This window comes from Xenopus tropicalis, chromosome 6, assembly GCF_000004195.4.
Source record: "Xenopus tropicalis strain Nigerian chromosome 6, UCB_Xtro_10.0, whole genome shotgun sequence".
In the NCBI taxonomy this organism is placed as follows: domain Eukaryota; kingdom Metazoa; phylum Chordata; class Amphibia; order Anura; family Pipidae; genus Xenopus; species Xenopus tropicalis.
In genome coordinates, this window is record NC_030682.2 from 73,707,152 (window position 1) to 73,726,419 (window position 19,268).

A 19,268-nucleotide genomic window follows, 5' to 3' on the forward strand; every position below is an offset into this window, starting at 1 on the left:
CCCTCGCAAGCGCCTCTTTTCCAGAGAAAACAACCCCAACCTTGACAGTCTAACCTCATAGTTTAAATCTTCCATCCCCTTAACCAGTTTAGTTGCACGTCTCTGCACTCTCTCCAGCTCATTAATATCCTTCTTAAGGACTGGAGCCCAAAACTGCACTGCATACTCAAGGTGAGGCCTTACCAAGGACCTATAAAGGGGCAAAATTATGTTCTCATCCTTTGAGTCAATGTCCTTTTTTAGACAAGACAGCACTTTATTTGCTTTAGTAGCCACAGACACTGCCTGTAATTAGACAACTTGTTATCTACAAAACCCCCTTGATCCTTCTCCATTAAGGATACCCCCAACAAACTACCATTCAGTAGATAGTTTGCGTTTATATTATGTCTACCAAAGTGCATAACTTTGCACACTTATCAACATGAACCTCATTTTCCAGTTTGCTGCCCAGTTTTCCAATTTTTTCAAATCGCTCTGCAAAGCGGCAGCTTCCATTTGCCTCAGTCTGGATCCTGCCTTTTAGCGCATGCTCAGACACAACTGGCATAACTCACACCATTTTGGAAGGGGATGTAACAGGAGAGAAAACGATGGCGGCCAGGGGGTGGAAGTAAGATTTTTATTGGTATTTCCAGTCCTTATTGGTATTTCCTGTCCCAGATGTGTGTGCTGGGAGGTATGCAAACCATAGAAAGGTACTGTAACCCTATCTTGGCCAGTATTTGCCAAATCCGGCTAGTAGGTATGAGCACGGGTACATGAGACTCCAACACGCAGGCGGGGCCTCCGCAAAGTGGAAGGTTTGCACTTATGAGATGTTGCGGAACTGCAACACGCCACTGCCACAGATTGTATTTTAAGTAATTAGGGATGCCAGAGGTTCTTTTGTATTGAACTAGAATTCGGTTTATTGATGGTACACACCATATGCAGGGTTAATACTCACAGCATTGAGGTAGAATGGCACAGTTGGTAAATGCAGTTGCAAGGTAACAGAACAGTGTAGCACCACAGTGGAGATAGATGTGGGATAATAGCCAGGAGTCCCAAGGGTGTATACCTTTACTGGGCCGGATCCCTACAGCCAACGGTGGTTCAGGGGTTAAAACTAGCCTGATACCTACCTGTGTCTGAACTGTGGTCCCTACAGTGAGGCAGCAGAGCCTTGGGTATACTAAACCCACTAAATTCTCCTTTGTTGGAGCAAACAGCTGCTCTTGCTAAATAGCGCTGAACTAAGTCACACTTCTAGAGCGTGCTAATCCTGCAAATATCTTCACCTCATTCACGGGGTCCCTTATCCCCGATTTATAATCTCTAGATGGATTTGGCTTCCTCTAGGGCACAGGCTTCTCGGCCTAGTTGAGGTCCCAAGCTCAATGTGCAGCCTTCTATGGATGATAGGAATGCCAAAGAGGAAGTGCCCACACCCTGCATAACACTTATATTACAGTGTGCAGGAAGTGGTCATCCTAACTAAGGGCCAATAGGTGCATAGATGCAAATAGCAAAAGTTGAAACATTACATTCTGCTCAGTAACATCAGAGAATAGTGTGTAGGGCTAAATCCTATGGGTCCCTACATTACAATATAAAGTTCCCACTTAGGAGGAATGTGTAACATAAATAGACAAAAAATATAATAGAAAGATCAGGATTCATAATCATATTTTGGATAGTGACAGCAAGTTATCTAGCAATTTACTATAATACAGAGGATGCTGAAAGAAGTGAATACACTGTAAATTACTAATGCCTGGGGCTGTAACAGTGCCAAACACTGAACAGTAGGTAAAAGAACAGTTAGCAGAAGGCAGACTTCAAAAGAATAATATAATCAAGCTTAACTGCAACTCACATAAGCTCTTGATTTCTGTGATGTGGAAGTCGTTGGCATAAATATATTGTTATGCCTGCTGTTGCCCTGAGTGCTGTCCCTTAAAGCATTTTCATCAATCCCCCAGGAGGAGGGGAAATAAAGCCTAGCTGTACATAATCCCTTTTCACAAGGAAAGATTTTCCAACTGCTTTGTTTTATCATTGTTATGCTTTCACAGACCCCAGCTGGAAATCAATAGTGAAAGCATTGCTCCTTTAAGGGAGTGAGAACTGCTGCCTCTCTCCCTTCCTTCTGGCTCAGCTTGAGCACTTGGGGGAGGGCAGATCACAACAGAGGCCTCAGGAAAGGAACTGGATTCTTTATGTGATCGTCGATTGGGTTCATGTCAAGCCAGGGCATCACTTTACCCTTAGATAAAGGTACTTTTTTGTATATTTGCTTTTTCTAACTGAGCTGCAATGTGATGTCAGGCAGTGCATCGAAGGCTTGATAAACAGAAAAGAGCTATTTCGGCACCATCGCTGCTTGTTACTATTGGCAACCATTTGTTCCATAGAATGCACTGCAAGAGGTCTGGTTTTCATGCTTTACATTTTTTATGGTGAACCAGTGATTTATAAAAAAAAAAAAGCATGGCAAGGCAAATACTGTTGTTATATGTTTAAACAGGGCATCTAGATCTGATCTGCATTATTTGTTTTTATACATTCAGTATAACTGATATTCAAAATGTTTGTTGCCTTGGCATAAATAGCAATGCAACAACAACAACTGGGGTTACAAATGAATTACACTGCTCTGCTCAGGAGCCAACGGTATGGAAATTTCCACCCAACTCTGTAGATACAAACATAGAGAAACAGTGAAATTTATCCTGTAACCAGGTTAGTGTCAAATCTAGGCACTGTAGTGCTGTATTTAGATGTACAGCATTTTCAGAATAACCATTATAAATATAAATTAACAAATGTATTATATGGACACATCTGTGAATCAAAGATATTTCTTTGTATCTCTTACTCTTTTAGTGCCATGGTTCTGCAGTGCCAGAGTGTGGGAGCTTGGTTACTCTTTGCATATGCAGTTAGTGCCAGCCCTGCTGATGAGAGTGCTGTACGTGGCAGCCGGACAGACCAGGGGGATCAAGCTCTGGATGAGAAGCACCAGGATACTTATGGCACATTTGCTTCTGAGTTTTACGACTTAAGATATCTTTCAGAAGAAGGTCTGGTTTCTGAAAAAACTAGCGCTAGGATAAAATGTGCATATTTAATATTTTTAAGAACTTGAACAGTCATGTCATGCACAGTTGGTATATGTCTTGTAATTTGCTTATTTATGCAGAAAATTAAGGATGTGTGATTCTAAAGCAGCTGTCCCATACAGATAAATAAAACCATATACTCGTTTTAATAACATTTACATTTTCAAAAATGTCAAAACCACTGACATTTTTTTAATCCATGTATATTAGAAAGTTGCTTAAAAACATATTTTCTTTTGTTGTACTAAAAAGTTGTTGGAACGAGGACCCCTTTAAAGGAAATCAATACCTTTGGAATATATACTTTTACAACTGTTTTGCTGACAGTGTTCAGGGCTGTTTAATATGATATACAGTGCCCTCCATTATGTTTGGGACAAAGACACATTTTTCTTTGATTTACTCAGTGTAAAATTTTAGATCAAACAATTCAGACATGATTAAAGTGGACATTCTTTAAATTAAAGTTATTTGCATACATTACAGTTCACCATGTAATAATTACAACACTTTTTATACATAGCCATCCTCATTACATGGCACCATAATGTTTGTGACAATTGGCTTTAAAGGTGTTTGTGATTACTCAGGTGTGTTTGCATTGCTTTATTAATGCAGGGATAAGATACTTAGGCTAAGGCTAATGCCACACTTAGGGGCAAATTTATCAAAATACGAGTTTGAATCCCGAATGGGAAAAATTTGGATTGGAAACGAAAATTTTGCAAATCGCAAATATCACAAAATTGCTTCCGGAAAAATCGTATTAGTTACGATAATATCGTATTGGCGTTCCGAAAGTCACAAAATTTTCGTACTGAACAATTTTAAACAGCGGCAAAACCGTTCCGATTTTTTTGAGCTAAATATACAAAAAAGTCGCACAAATGTCAAAATGTCGTGCAAGGTACGAAAAAGTCGCGGAAAATACGATTGGACCGATCCAGCGAACAGTCGGAGTGTTCGGGGATAAGTAAATGTGCCCCTTAGTGTATGACATATATTTTCGGCAAGCCGAAAAAACCTACCTGTGCCTGCATCCGAATGAATGAAATACACTTGGGTGCAGGCACATGTAGCCGGTATCCGGCAAAAATATGAAGTCTTGCGTTTTTTGGCAGATATCAGCTACATGTGCCTGCACCCAAGCGTATTCCATTTATTTGGGTCCAGGCAAAAGGTAGGCTAAATTTACAGTAGCGGGACGTTATTCTGTGCAAGCGTTTTTTGACTTGCTGAGAATATGCCTTGTGGCATCAGCCTAATGCCTGTCTGGAACATTATTAGGAAGAAAGAATGTACTGGTGAGCTCTGCAATCGCAAAGGGACTGGTAAACCAAGGAAGACTTCCTGATGACAGAAGAATCTTCACTATGGCAAGGAAAAATCCACAAACCCCTGTCCAACAGATCTGAAACACTATTCAGAAGTCAGGTGTGTCTTTGTCAGAGACTACTATCTGTAGAAGACTTCATGAACAGAAATACAGAGGCTACACTGCAAGATGCAAACCACTTCTTAGCCACAAAAATGACCACATTACAATTTGTGAAAGTACTAAAAAGAGCCTGCAGAATTCTGGCAAAGGTGTTATGGACAGACGAGACCAAGTGACCAATGAGACCAAGCCTCATTCAAAGTGATGGAAAAAGGAAAGTGTTGAGACAAAAAAGAACTGGCCAAGATCCAAAGTAAACCAGCTTGTCTGTTAAACGTGGTAGAGGTTTTATTGCTTGGGCATGTATGGCTGCCACAGGTACTGCAACACTTTTCTTCATTGATGATGATGTAAATTCATGAATAGCCTGGCTAGTCACCTGATTTAAATCCAATTTGAGCATGCCTTCCATATGCTGAAGAGGATACTTAAAGGGACAAGCCCATGGAACAAGAAGGTGATGAAGGTGGCTGCAGTAGAGGCTTGGCAGAGCATCACCAGAGAATATAGTCAGCACCTGGTGATGCCTATGAATAGCAGACTTCAAGCAGTCATTGCATGCAAGGGATATGCAACAGTATTAAACATGACTACTTTAATATACCTACAATTACTTTGTCCCAAACATCATAGTGCCCTGAAATGAGGGTTACTATGTAAAAAAGGTTGTAATTTCTATATGGTGAAACTGAAATGTATACAAATTAACCCTTTAAGTGCAGCAGAACATAGAATCTACTTTCTTTGGATAAAAGTACCCAAGTGCCACAGGATGTAGATTCTACTTTCTTTTGCTGCACTACTCCCTGCTCGTTCCCCAGCCCCTAGGCAATGAGCAAAGGTGGGGAATGAGTGGCCCCTGGGACGCGATCGGCCAGGGGCCCCATAGGAAATTACATGGTTACTACGTGCCTGTCATTTTCTAGTCTCTTGCCCACTCACCGGACAAAGACAGAAGACAGCTCCTTTCGTTCTTGGGTCCCTTCTGCCTCCTCCTCCAGATTTCCAGCCTGCTTGTCCCCAGGTTAGTGTCACACTTACACACACATACACTTTCAGGGGGTTTCAAACATTCACAGCACACACAACACGCATTTTGCCAAGTGTATACACACACACAATTTTGTGAAATTTTTTTTTTGGCTGAAAATAAATGTTTGATTGCCATTGCGGATAGCGTATTCACTAACTGCACTGTGCAATACCCTTTGTATGTTATTTTGGTGCTTATATTAAATTTTCAGTGATTTTGCTGCATTTTTAGTAGTTTTATTGCAATTTAAGCCATTTTATTGCACTTTCAGTTCTGCGTAGGTGTTGTTCGCTTGATTTTGTCCATAAAACTAATTTGACCAAGCCAAAACTGTGATTCTGGCTGCAGATTTCACTAAGCGGAAAAAAACCCCATTGATTTTAGTGTTTTTTTTGGATTTTAGTGATTTTATTGTATATTGCATTGTTCTTTGTTACTTGTCTTTGCCCAGGGAAATTTTTTCTGCTATATATATCGATTTGGGTGCTTCTATACACCGCATAATTTGGTAAATCCATGCATATTGGGCATCAAACTGTTTAGTAGACCCATGATGTTCAAATTTAAAATGTTTTATGTTGATACATTACAAAATTTGGGGTACATAATGGGGTAATTTCTGCATTTCGCCATTGGTGAATTGTTTTGCGAAACGGGCGACAAAATTTGCTCCATGACAAATTTGTCGCCCATGTCAAAAAAAATCTTTGCAATTTCGCAAACTTTTTGGCAAAGCAAGATGGGACAGATTTGCTCATCACTAAACATAATACACATACCAGGAGCTTATATTGCAGTGTCCAGAGTCAGACATGAAAATTCATATGCACTATTTTAATTTAGGTGCCTATATACACCACATAGTTTGGTAAATCTATGCATATTGGGCATCAAACTCTTCAGTAGGCACATGGTGTTCATATTTAGAATGTTTTATGTTGGTACTTTATGAAATGTAGGCTATAGAGGTAAAATATATATAGGTATAGGGTAAAATGCAAGCTTTGAGACAATTTTAAGAAATTACATACAATTACAACATTTCTACATTTAGCTTAGCTTTGCTGTTTGGTGCTTTGCCATACAAAGACATATTTACTTATTTTACATATAGAATATGTATTTTCTGAAAATATGAGGTTTACTTATTTCCCACTTTTACCACATATATTTCTACCACCACAAATTACACCACCTGATTTATATGCAATGAAATATGAGTGCACTAACTTCCTACTGTGGTAATCCTATGCACAATGACCATCAAACTGTTCAGTGGACACTTGGCTTTCATATTTAGAATGTTTCTTGCTACGTAATGCTATGTGGGAGATAAGATGCTAGAAAGTGGAAGGTTTGATGCAGTTTTCAGGTATTTCATCAAAACCGCCAATTTTGGGAAAGCAGTGCGACTCTGTAGTTTGGAGTAGAAAGACATGGGTGCCCATATTGAACTCACTCGAATGTATACTTTCCAGAAATATATGATTTTGGGGGGGGTCAAATTTGTGTTTTTACCCCACAAAAATGCAGTGTTGAATTTTCAGTAGCTAAAGAGATCTCCAGGGCAATTTGTATGCACTAACTTCATTTTGGAGTCTCTAAATGCCAGGTACTTTGATCCTATGAACAATGGGCATCAAACTGTTCAGTGGACCCTTGGCTTTCATATTTTTTCTTGGTACCTAATGTTATATGGGAGATATGATGGTTGAAATTGGAAGCTTTGAGGCGATTTTTTTGAATTTTCACAATTTTTTTATGGAAACTGCTAATTTCAGCAAAGCATTGCTGTTTGGTATTTAGAAGTTGAAAAACATGCTTACCCATTTTGGATTTGGCAGAATGTGGTAATGTTCCAGGATTTTTGGCTTTGGAATCTAAAGTATGCCGTATTCTGCTGTAATGCCTTTAAAATTTGATAATTTACTGCTGTTGTTTTTGATCTATAGTCTAAAGATCTATAGATCTAAAGTCAGAAATCTCCATAAAACTATACATATCATGCATTGACATGTTCAGGAGACACAAGGCTTTCTGAATCAGTTGGATTTGTGTCCATAAAATAAAATTTGTTTCTGGTATAAATCCCTATATCATGAAAAATATAAATTTTTCTTTTTTTTTTTTATTTAGAGCTCTAAATCTTGTTCCAGAAATGGAAATACAAAATCCCCCCCCAGTAAATGCCCATAAAATGAGAGAGTACAGAATGTTTACAAAATGTCTGGCACTGGGGGGAACCAAAATGTTAAATTCTGCTGGCATTTAAAGGGTTCAAAACTGGAATGTACACTCTAATCACATCTGAATTATTTGTTTTAAAATTTTACACTGAGGGGAGGATAAATCAAAAAAAAATCAAAGAAAAATGTGTCTTTGTCCCAAACATTATGGAGGGCACTGTATGTTAGATTTGCAATCCCTACTCTGAAAATGTTAGCCCATACTTGCAGTGATGCATTCACAGGTACACTTATGCTGTAATTATTGGGATATACACTGCATTTTGGGGAAAAAAAACATTGGAGTTTGCACTGATGGAACTAAAGGGTGATAGTTAATGCTGGTCACATCTACCTGTTTTGCTATTTGTTTAGAAAACATGCATTCCACTATTTTACATGTCTCTACTTTGTACCTTAAAGGGGCAGTATACTCCCTTTGTTCAACATTAGTTCAAAGAACAGGGCTTGTGCTAAATATACTTTCACTGGTGTGGCAACTGCCCGCATTCACCCCCCCCCCCAAGAAAACTCTTTTGTGTTAAACCAGATCAAAAGATCTGAATTGAAACAAAAAAAACAAACTTTTTTGACTTGTCATATATAGGGGCACCTTTACTAATCCACGAACGTCCGAAAAGCGTCCGAATGTGTTTTTTTCGTAATGATCAGTATTTTGCGACTTTTTCGTGAATTGTCGCAAATTTTTCGAGCACTCTATACGAAAAAGTTGCGACAATTCCACGAAAGTCTTAATGGCTATGCAAAAGTCGCGACAATTCACAAAAGTCATAATGGCTATGAAAAAATCGCGACAATTCACGAAAGTCATAATGGCTATGAAAAAGTCGCGACAATTCGCGCAAGTCATAACGGCTACGAAAAAGTTGCGACGGTGACGAAAAAAATCGCAAAAAATACGAAAAAGTCGCAAAATGTTCGTTTTCAATCTGATTTTTTCCCATTCGGATTCGTGGATTAGTAAATCAGCCCCATAGCGTATGACAAGTCAAAAAAGTTTGTTTTTTTTCAACTTTTTTTGTATTGCCGCATAAAAAAATCCTGCATCAAAAAACACAAAAAAAACCCCTAAAATCATTAATCAAAGAAAAATCTTCCAGTTGTAAAATGGGCATCTGTGTGATCTTGACAGGTTTTAGTTGGTGTATTTTCGGAACTGTTGCAGTTTTGTTGCAAAATACATCTTGGAAAAGTTGTGGGTTTTTGTTACAATTTTGGGTTTTCTGAGACAAATAGCCTGACCCAAAATAATTGCGGTTTAGTAAATGACCCCTTAAGTGTGCATGCTACACCCAGGTTCAAATTTTGCACCCATGCCTGAGGTAATACAGTTAAGTCACTGTATACTTAGTTTAAAAAATGATGTATGGTTTTTGTTACTTGGTTCTTACACTAAACAGGGCAAAGTAAAGTCAAATTCTACTTCCTATTTCCAGTAGTTATCAAATGGTAAGTTCTAACTTTCACCCATTAATAAATACGCTTCTAGGAATGAATAGAACGTGGGTGAGTTTTTATGTAATAAGCTCTAAACTCACATTTTGATAAATCTGCTTCTTAGTCTACTAAAAAATTCTTTCAACAGTAAAAAAACCTCATAGGATTTTTTGCTAGTATGGATCAATAATATTGTAGTTGGGATCAATTAAAGGGTACTATTCTATAATTTCAGTGAAAAGGGTTTTAAAGTTTTGAATTAATTGATTAAAATGGAGCCTATGGGAGATGCTACAGGTATTGACTAGGGATTTTTGTTTTTTTCCCTGCAGGTTATCCTTTTCCTACAGCTCCTCCAGTAGATCCGTTTGCAAGAATTCGTGTAGATGATTGTGGAAAAACAAAGGGCTGCTTTAGGTCAGTATAGTATAGTTTATGGGTAGGTTAGCTTTTAGTAAGAGCATGTTACAGCACCTAGACAAGGATGATTTATTTAGAAACATAGATGTTAAACTGACAAGTGCAGTTGTAGTTGGCCAGTCAGGTCTTTTTTAAACATGTAGTACTCGGTTCGAAACCGAGTGTTGTTTTGTCATTATTGGTACAGTAAGTGCACTTAGGAGCACATTTATCAAAGTCCGAATTTCGGACATTAAAAAGCACAATACAAAAAAATTCAGATTAAATCCGATATTTTCTGATGTGCACTTAAAGTACAAAAATTTCAGATGGTAGGTGTACGATCCGAAAGTTCTGAAATTTTCGTATCCGAACGATCGTAAAAGGTGCAAAAATTTTTCTGACTTCTGTGCATGTTTTTGGGAGCCTTCCATAGGACTCCCATGGCACTCTGCAGCTCCAACCTGTCCCAAGGAAAGTCACGATACCGAAGCTTGAATGAATTCTGAAACTTTCGTACTCGTTGCGACAAATACAATTTTGTTGCACAATTTGTCGCAAAGTAAGAAAAAGTCACGCAAATTAATGGAAAATTTGCAGAAAATATGCACTGAATGTGCCCCTTAGTGTCATTTGGCACCCATATTCATAAATCAATCCCAGGGACACCCTGGGGCTCATTTCTCATTTGTGCCCGGCCAATATAATCATTATATGGGGATGTTTTGATGACTGTGCTAAAGGAGTATATTTTCTCTCAACCCTTTTTATACAGTTATGGGACCAGTTATGAGGAATGCTCGGGACATGGGGTTTTCCAGATATGAGGTCTTTCTTTAATTTGTATATTTTAAGGGGCTGATTTACTAAGACACGAATTCGAATCCGAATTGGAAAAATTCCGATTGGAAAACGAACATTTTGCGACTTTTTCGTATTTTTGCGATTTTTTCGGCGACTTTACGACTTTTCGGAAATTATCACCACTTTTTTGTAACCAATACGATTTGCGCGAAAAAACGCCATTCCGAAAGTTGCGCAAAATCTGGCGATATTTTCGTAGCTTTAAAACTTGTGCGAAAACTCGCGCCTTTTTTCATAGCGTTAACTTAAAAGTTTTAACGCTACGAAAAAATCACGATTTTGCGCAACTTTCGGAATGGCTACGAAAAACTCGTGTTTTTTCTCGCAAATCGTATTGGTAGCGAGAAAGTCGCGACAATTTTCCGAAAAATCGCAAAATACCGATCATTACGAAAAAAACGCAATCGGACACGTTCGGCCCGTTCGTGGGTTAGTAAATGTGCCCCTAAGTGTAGTAAAAAATTATTTAAACATTAAATAAAACCAACAGGATTGTTTTGCCCCCCCCGCCCAGACCCCCAGCCATATAATTTAGGATTGGTGGATGGTGTGATCTCCACATCTTTTTAGTTTAAATACTGATTGGTTGGGATGCTCTCCTCTGTGCCTTTAAAAGGGTGATTACCTCCCTTGCAACCCAGTTCTTATAGTAAAATGGCAAGCTGTGGCAGCTTGACTCATGCTGGGGCAAAGCAAAATACTTGACACAATCGCCACAAGACCTTTCACTGCAGCAAGAATATGTTGACAATTTTGCATAAATACATGTAATATGCTTATTTATACACATAACCATTGAATGATTGGACAAAATGGCTCAGAATTGTGTTTGTTGGCATTTCAGATATGGCAAACCTGGATGTAATGCAGAGACCTGTGACTATTTTCTGAGCTATCGCCGCATTGGAGCAGATGTAGAATTTGAGCTAAGTGCAGACACTGAAGGCTGGGTAGCTGTTGGGTTTTCCTCTGACAAAAAAATGGTATTTAGCCTTCTCTCTCCCTTGCTTATTTAGTAGTATATTATAGAATTTTGTTTCTGAAATATCCTAGCTTGTCTATTAATATTTATGCTTGACTGTGCTCTGACATTTCTCATTTCGTGCTGTTTCTTGACATTCTATGATTTGCGTACAGCAAGATATGGCTGGGCACAGCATGGTATAGAGAAAAATAGTAGGCAAAATAATTTCCAAAGATTACCTCATCCTTCCCAGTACCAGTATCACTGTCTCTGCAGTGTTTTTATTTCAATTAGAAAATATGTAGGTTGTTCTTTTGTGAATTTTGTTGCAGCAGAATATACTGTAGATATAAGTACAATATCACACACTGGAACCACTGGCTTCTGTTACTTTAGGAGTAGTTAGAGGCTGATGCAAATTGCTTTATGTATGTATATATTTTTTCAGGGGCCTGCTTGTGTACATTTAATAGTTACAAGTAAATATATCCATACTTAAGCAAGATATGTCAGCCACTGAATAGCAACTACATATTATTTACTGCTTTCAAATAATGCTATGGCAAGATGGGACTGTAGAATAAATGGATTGACTGTTATTGTTCATTTACATTTGGAATAGAAATTTGTGGCTATACAGTTGTTTTTTGTTCTTTGAGGGAGGGGATGATGTCATGGCCTGTGTTCATGATGACAATGGAAGGGTTCGCATCCAGCACTTCTATAACGTTGGTCAGTGGGCCAAGGAGATTAAGAGGAATCCTGCCAGGGACGAGGAAGGGGTGTTCGAAAACAACCGTGTAACTTGCAGGTTCAAGCGTCCTGTTTATGTACCAAGAGATGAGACTATAGTGGATTTGCACTTGAGCTGGTACTACTTATTTGCATGGGGCCCAGCAATACAAGGTAAGTAAAAACTGGTGTGTGATGGAACAGAAGTTACTGATTAAAGCTGTAGCCATCTGTGTGAATTGTTGCAACCCTTTTGATGTCATCTAAACATAAAAATTATTTTTCTAAATGTAATGACTTAAAAGAAATATTACAAATTATATACAGTAGAACCCTGATTTTACTATTCTCCAAAACGTATGTAGTTTTTTCTCGGTCCCACACAAGCAAAAAAGGTTTACACGTACACTGTATATGCACACATGTATACAGAACAAATTGTGGGGTGAAAATTTTTTAATAGCATGCACAAAATATAATTTTTGGTTACACAGGCATAAAGAAATGAGACACATTTTTCACGGCCTCACACATTGCACATGACTCTGAAGAGGAATTGAATGCATGTTCTGGGTGGACTGTGTCTTAAAAAGCTAATAGCACAGGGGACGTTTTTTTCACCGGCCCTTGACTTTAACAGTGGCTGAAATAAAATACCTTAATCAATGCTTTCAGGGAAAGTTACTAGTATAACTATCCAGGCCATCTATATGGGGGAATAGCAAGTACTATGTCACTTCTTTGTACTATGTCACTTCAAGCCTCAGGCCCTGTTTAGCACAACTTAGTTTTGTTCAGGAACTAAAAGATGTCCCAGGATATGTATGCAAGTATGCAATATGTAATTTTTTCAAGGACAATTCTAGAGTATCAGAACAGAATCAGAGCTGGGTATCAGCCGTGCAAGAGAAGTTGCTCTTTGTTTCTCGGTTCTTGCAAGAATTTAAAAACTAAACCAGGAGTTCTGCCTATGGATAGTTATTTCCAGCTGTATATTCTGACAGTACACAATAGTGGCGTAAGGGGAGGGAGAATAGTAAACTCATCCCTCTGCCAACTTGAATATAAGTTCCTGCTCCCCAACCACTCTCCCACCTGAGAGCCAACAGGGAGCAGGAATTTATATGCAACAATAGAGAAGCAGACCTTTGCAGTCTGGAACCCCCCTCAATTGTGGGGGCTGCATCCTCCATAGTTACGCCACTGGTACAGAATAGCCTGTTGCTGTGTATCATAGAAAGTGTTTACAGGATTATTTTTTTTTTCTCTTTTGCTTCTATCAGGATCTATAACACGGCACGACATTGACTCACCTCCAGTGTCAGAGAATGTAGTGAGCATTTACCGATATGAAGATATTTTTATGCCTTCAGCAGCTTATCAGACCTTCTCTTCTCCTTTTTGTCTTCTTCTCATAGTTGCACTAACATTCTATTTGTTGATGGGAACCCCATAAATTGTTTCAGTCTGAAGTTGCCAAAATGTCAGTGTCCTTTCTGTACTCTTTTGCTTGGGACATTGTTATGCCATGTTATGCTATGGTGACCTCAAGTATGGAATTTCCAGTAAAAATATACTAAAGTTATTTTGGCCTCAATGTTTACTAATAATTTCTTTGAAGGATGGACAGTTTGCAGCTCCATTATAATCTGAAGGCCTTTGTATTTTAATGTAGCACTTCACTTAGCTCTTTTCCTTCCATAAAAGTTGTATACACCCCTTTCCCGCATTTTACAGAACTTATAATATTTGACCAATATAGCAGAACCAGTTTCACCACATGTTAGTTTGAACTAACAGTCTAGCCAGCAAGGTCATTGTCTATGGAACACAACTCCCTGCACCTGTCCAAATTCTTTATTATCACTTTGCAGAAGTTAGAAAGCTAGGACAGACAGAGACTACACTTACAGAACAGAAATACATTAAAGGGGATATAAAGATTTTGTTTTTGAAAAAATACAGATATGAGTTTTTAGCACTAAATTATAAAACTTTGTAATATACATCTGTAACACTTGTTTGGCTATATTAGGACAAAACCCAGGCTAGTGTTAAGGTTAGAGCATGGGATACATTGCGACTCTCTTAAACAGGATGGGCCTTCGCTAGGTGGAAGATACCTGACGGAACAAGGGTGTAGTTAAACTACAACTAACTATAGCTGTGTAGTGCAATTTAGTAAAGATGTATGCCAGAAAGGTTCTTGTAGTTTAACTATAGTACAGTTTATTGTTCACAACAATTGGATTGCAGGGTTATCACATACTCACAAGCAAGTGGAGGTAGATGTTACTTGATAGTACACTCTGAGGAAGAAATAGAGGGGGTACACCGTTTTATCCCACCTCTTGGTCTGGGCAGGGTAAATACACCTTTCAGCTTGATACCCCTGTGGAGGTAGCCTGGGAAGATATCTTGTCCCTCAGGTTGATAACCTCTAGTGTATGAGTCCTCCAGGTAAGCAGGGATCAGGGTTTATTCTAACCTGTCACCTATCTCTACTCCGTGGCCCTACACGGACAACATTGCCGGATGGTAGGATACTGCCAGAACTAACTCTCCTTTGGTGGGGCTATTAGACTGGCCTTGCTTACTAGAGCTAACTACAGTATATCACTTTCCTAGAAAGTGCTATGACAAATCTGCTATGCTTGCTTAACCTCATTCACGGGGCCCTGTCCCCGACTTCTCCAGAGGGTATGGTGTCCTCTGGGGTAAATTGCTTTTCTGGGGCCTATGTTCTGCTCAGTGGTCCTTCACCTGAGAAGCAGAGGCAGCCAAAGAAGAAGTCACACCTCCTTGCCAGACACTATATCAGTCTGCAAGGGGTGTGAACAACCAAACTAACCAATAGGGTATAAGTATAGTGCAAACTAGATATATAGGACTCTGCCTAGTAACAGTAGAATATGTGAAGAGGTAGGGTTTAAAGCCATAGGGGAACGAAACCCTATGGGTCCCTACATGTCTCTTTAAAGGAGAAAGAAAGGGTTAAATGTGTGACCCCCCCCCCCCATACATACATAGGCCTCATGTCCCTGTAGCTGATCGCTACATTTTTTTACCTTTTCTGTAAGTATTTTGAGAGCACTCGCCGATGTTTGTAAGCGCTCTTTATCATGTATTGCGGCTGCCATGTTGGATATTTAAATTAGTCCAGCATGGTGCTGTTAAGTTAATGCGCATTTGCAAATCCTCTCCCTCCCCTAGACGCGAGCGCTCCTGCTTGTGAGACTGAAGGTGCGCTCACAGCATAAGGTAAATGCGCATACGCTTACTCAGGAGCTGGTCTTAGTGCAGGAGCGATGCATTCTGGGAATCTTCTTTACACAGCTCAGCGTTTTTTCTTCCTGAAATATGGGGAGACTTAAGGGCACTACTGAGATAACTAAAGGTATGCCTGCAGCTTGAGATTAACTCTTTATTAGCCTTTCCTTCTCCTTTAAAATGTTGTATCTGTTCTGAGATACAAGCATCATGCAAACAGGACAGCCAACAGCCAAGGATTCCAATCAAGGAAGAGAAAAGAAAGCTATACAAAGATTGCTTGTATCTCAAAACAGGTACAAGACATATTACAAAGTTTTATAATTGAGTGCTAAGAACCTATATATGCATTTTAAAAATGACTACATCCTCTTTAAATTGAAACAGAACTGGCAAGCAGGAGCAGAATCCTGACTGGTATCATCCAATCACTTCTGCTACTCCCAGTCTCTGCACTTCAGCTATCGCCATTATCCTCCTCTTGGGCAGGGACCGGGAAGTGTGGGGAATAAGCAGCTTATTGCACACTACCTTCTACCCGCTGGACTGCCATCACCTCTAGTATTCAGTGGAGGGAGTGGGGGCCTGGCATGAGCTCTCACCTGGAAAAAAGGGGGCTGGGCATGCAAACAGGAGGTGTGGGTGAAGTAAGCACTGAAGTAAGAAAGAGGCAGAGGAAATGGCAATGGATCACACAATGTGAGAAAAACGCAGGTTGAGGAAGGGAAAAGCTAGTAGATATATGAAATGAATATTTGGACAACAGAGTAGTGGCAGTGGATGCCAGGTGAAACATGCAACACAGTGTTATAAATAGTCTGCTTGTATGCGTGACATTTAAAAGGATATGATTTCCAGCTTGGTCCCATAGGGAAATAGCCAAGCTATAGATTATTTAAATATATACTCCTGGGAACTGCAGGTTTGTTCAAAGGTCATTTTTTTGTTCTCATTTGCATGTCATATTGCATATGTATATATGTATATAAAAGAATGGAAATTGAAATAATGACCTTGTAAAGGGACATTAATACTGCTTACATATCCTTTTGAGAGAATCTTCATGTGACCTTTGTTAAGCTGGCCATCCACGCACCAATGATATCTTACGAAAACGTATTTTTTACGATATTCGGTGCGTGTATGGCGGATCGAGGAGACGACCAATATCGCAAAGGCTGTAGATATTGCGCGTCTTGTCAATCAGCCGGGTTAAAAGATTTTCATGCCACACAAACAAAATCTGCATTCAGGGCTGAATCGCCAGGTGGAGATTTCTATTGTTTCCACCTCCATATCTGACGATTCAGCCCTGAATGTCAGAGAAGGGGGGGAACGATCTTTCATGAGACCAATGGTCGCACAAAAGATCATAATTGCTATGTGTATGGCCACCTTTAGCAGCAGAAAAATTCCTTGACAACCTGAGTAAAGGGTGTGTTGGGCTCAAACCAATATCCCCTCTGATTGCACACTTGGCATGTGGAACGCACATGGTTTACCATGCAAAGAGTAAATATAGATTTCCTGTAATGATGACGCATGGATCAATTAGAAGCCCTGTACATCATAGCTGAGTCAACAATGGAGGAAGCCAAATCCAAGATGGGGACCCCATCTGCCGCGGGACCATGGAAACTTAGATGCACTGTAATGCTATTACAGGTATGGGACACTTTATCCAGAATGCTAGGGACCTGGAGTATTCCAGATAAGGGGTCTTTCCGTAATTTGGATCTCCTACCTTATGTCTGCTAAAAAAAATATTTAAACAGTAATTAAACCCAATAGGATTGTTTTGGCTCCACTAAGGATACCTGTATACCTGGTGTCAGTATCTCTCTTAAGCTTACAAAATTAATTGCAGAGGTATCGGACCCCTTATCCGGAAACCCATTATCCAGAAAGTTCTGAATTACGGAAAGACCATCTCCTATAGACTCCATTTTAATCAAACAATTCACATTTTTAAAAATGATTCCCTTTTTCTCTGTAATAATAAAAAAATACCTTGCACTTGATCCCAATCTTAGTCCGATACCTGTACAACTAATTTTGTAAGCTTAAAGGGATACTGACACCAGAAATTAAATCTTTTTTTTTACATCTATCATGATATTGTCTTTGCATGATATTTATACTTTTGCCTCAAAAGTATTTGCCTGATTATTTTACATTACCTATATGATCCCCCATTTTCCTCTGTGAGGGGGCTGCCATATGTTTGCACCAGTCATCCGTTAGCATTAGAAGCTATAACTGACAGGTTGGTTAAGGAGAGACAATCAAGTAACCATTACTTACAAAAGCAAAAAACAATCAACATGACTGTCAGGAACACGCCACACTCAGACGCAGGAGACACCGGGACAGGGAAACAATGGGTTACACTCACCTTTCACACAGGTTAGACTAACGTCAGACACCCCCAAACACACCACCACCCCAAATAACTATTCGCTGCCACCATCTATCATTAACAGGTGACAGAAACCTAATCTGACTATCTCCCTGCTCTTTAAAACATGTACTATTTCCTAATACACAAATGTATCACACACTCTCTTTCACTGTAGTTAGGGTTAGCTTCTATTAATTCAACAAGCACTCTAGCAGTCAAAGGGTTAAATTACAGTCAAACACACTCTCCTGCTAGCAGTCAACTAGGCTCAAGCATTTATACAAGTTACGTGGGATCTTTATAGAGCCAAAGGACATAACTTATATGAACCCTAAAGTAAAGGAGATATGGATCCCTTTCTATAATCCATATTTTCTCATATCTGTTCCCTCCTGCTGTTTTAGGTCCACAATTGCCTTTCTTTGATCAACAGATCAAAGAAACCAATTGCCCCAGCTTTCCCCCAAACTGGCCTGGCTCCGAATAGTCTTGTAGCCCAGATAAATTTGTCACCTTTCCACAGTCCCTTGTTGCATATTTAATTAATTAACAGTCTCTTGTGGACACACAGCCAAATGCTGCCAAGTTTAACTCTGGACATGCCAGGGAAATACTATGCTGGCATGACAATGACCTATAGGTAATAATTAATGTACATTTAGGGCTCTGGCACACGGGGAGATTAGTCGACCGCGACAAATCTCCCTTGTCACGGGCGACTAATCTCCCTGAACTACCATCTCACCGGCGAAAATGTAAGTCGCCGGTGGGATGGCACACGCTGCGGAACATCCTGTCTTACTCATCCTCTCTTAGGGTACAGGGGGGAAAATCGTTCCAGGCCCGGTGAGTTTGGGCCCAGCTGTGCTGCACTTGTATTAGCTGGGTCTCCCTGCTGTCAGCACCTAAAACTAGGATCTTTTACTTTACCCCAGCTTGCAGCACTGCCTGACCCATTTCTGAGTGACCCAGCCCACCCCCAACCCAATTGGCCAAGCCAGCCCTAGCCCGGATTGGTCCAGCCCGCCCCCATAGAGATAAGGATGAAAAAAACAAGGCAGAGGTAAGAAAAAGTGTTAGCCAGAATAATATGGTGAATGGCAAAGTGAAGAGATTGGAAGAAACAGAAAGGGAGAGAGAAACTAATGTAGAGAAAACTAAAGAAGTGGGTAGCAGAGGTGAGAGTGTGGGTGAAATATAGACAAAGAAAGATTAAGAGAGAAGAAAAGTAGGATACGTATATAAGAGCTGAAATGCTGGAAGACGAAAATACATAGGATAGTGGGATAAAGCAGGACAGAAAAACATCATAAAGCAGAAATCAGAGAACAGCAAAAACAACAAGAGAAAGTGAGCAGAATTTTGAACTTGCACATT

General features: G+C 39.5%; 1 protein-coding gene across 3 annotated transcripts in view; it reads left to right on the top strand.

Moving 5' to 3' along the window:
- Positions 1-2,022: 2,022 nt before the first annotated feature.
- Positions 2,023-19,268, top strand: part of frrs1l (ferric-chelate reductase 1-like) — a 31,684-nt gene continuing 14,438 nt past the window's right edge. Inside the window, exons 1-6 of one of the 3 annotated variants that reach the window (XM_002943247.5) lie at positions 2,044-2,262; positions 2,872-3,068; positions 9,594-9,678; positions 11,369-11,507; positions 12,148-12,394; positions 13,504-13,805. In XM_002943247.5, the coding sequence (XP_002943293.1) occupies positions 2,876-3,068; positions 9,594-9,678; positions 11,369-11,507; positions 12,148-12,394; positions 13,504-13,676 (837 nt within the window). In that variant the 5' untranslated portion in view covers positions 2,044-2,262; positions 2,872-2,875 and the 3' untranslated portion in view covers positions 13,677-13,805. Of the gene's footprint in view, positions 2,263-2,871; positions 3,069-9,593; positions 9,679-11,368; positions 11,508-12,147; positions 12,395-13,503; positions 13,806-19,268 lie in introns of those variants that run through there. The other 2 variants (XM_004915069.4, XM_004915070.4) reach the window with 2 other exon arrangements.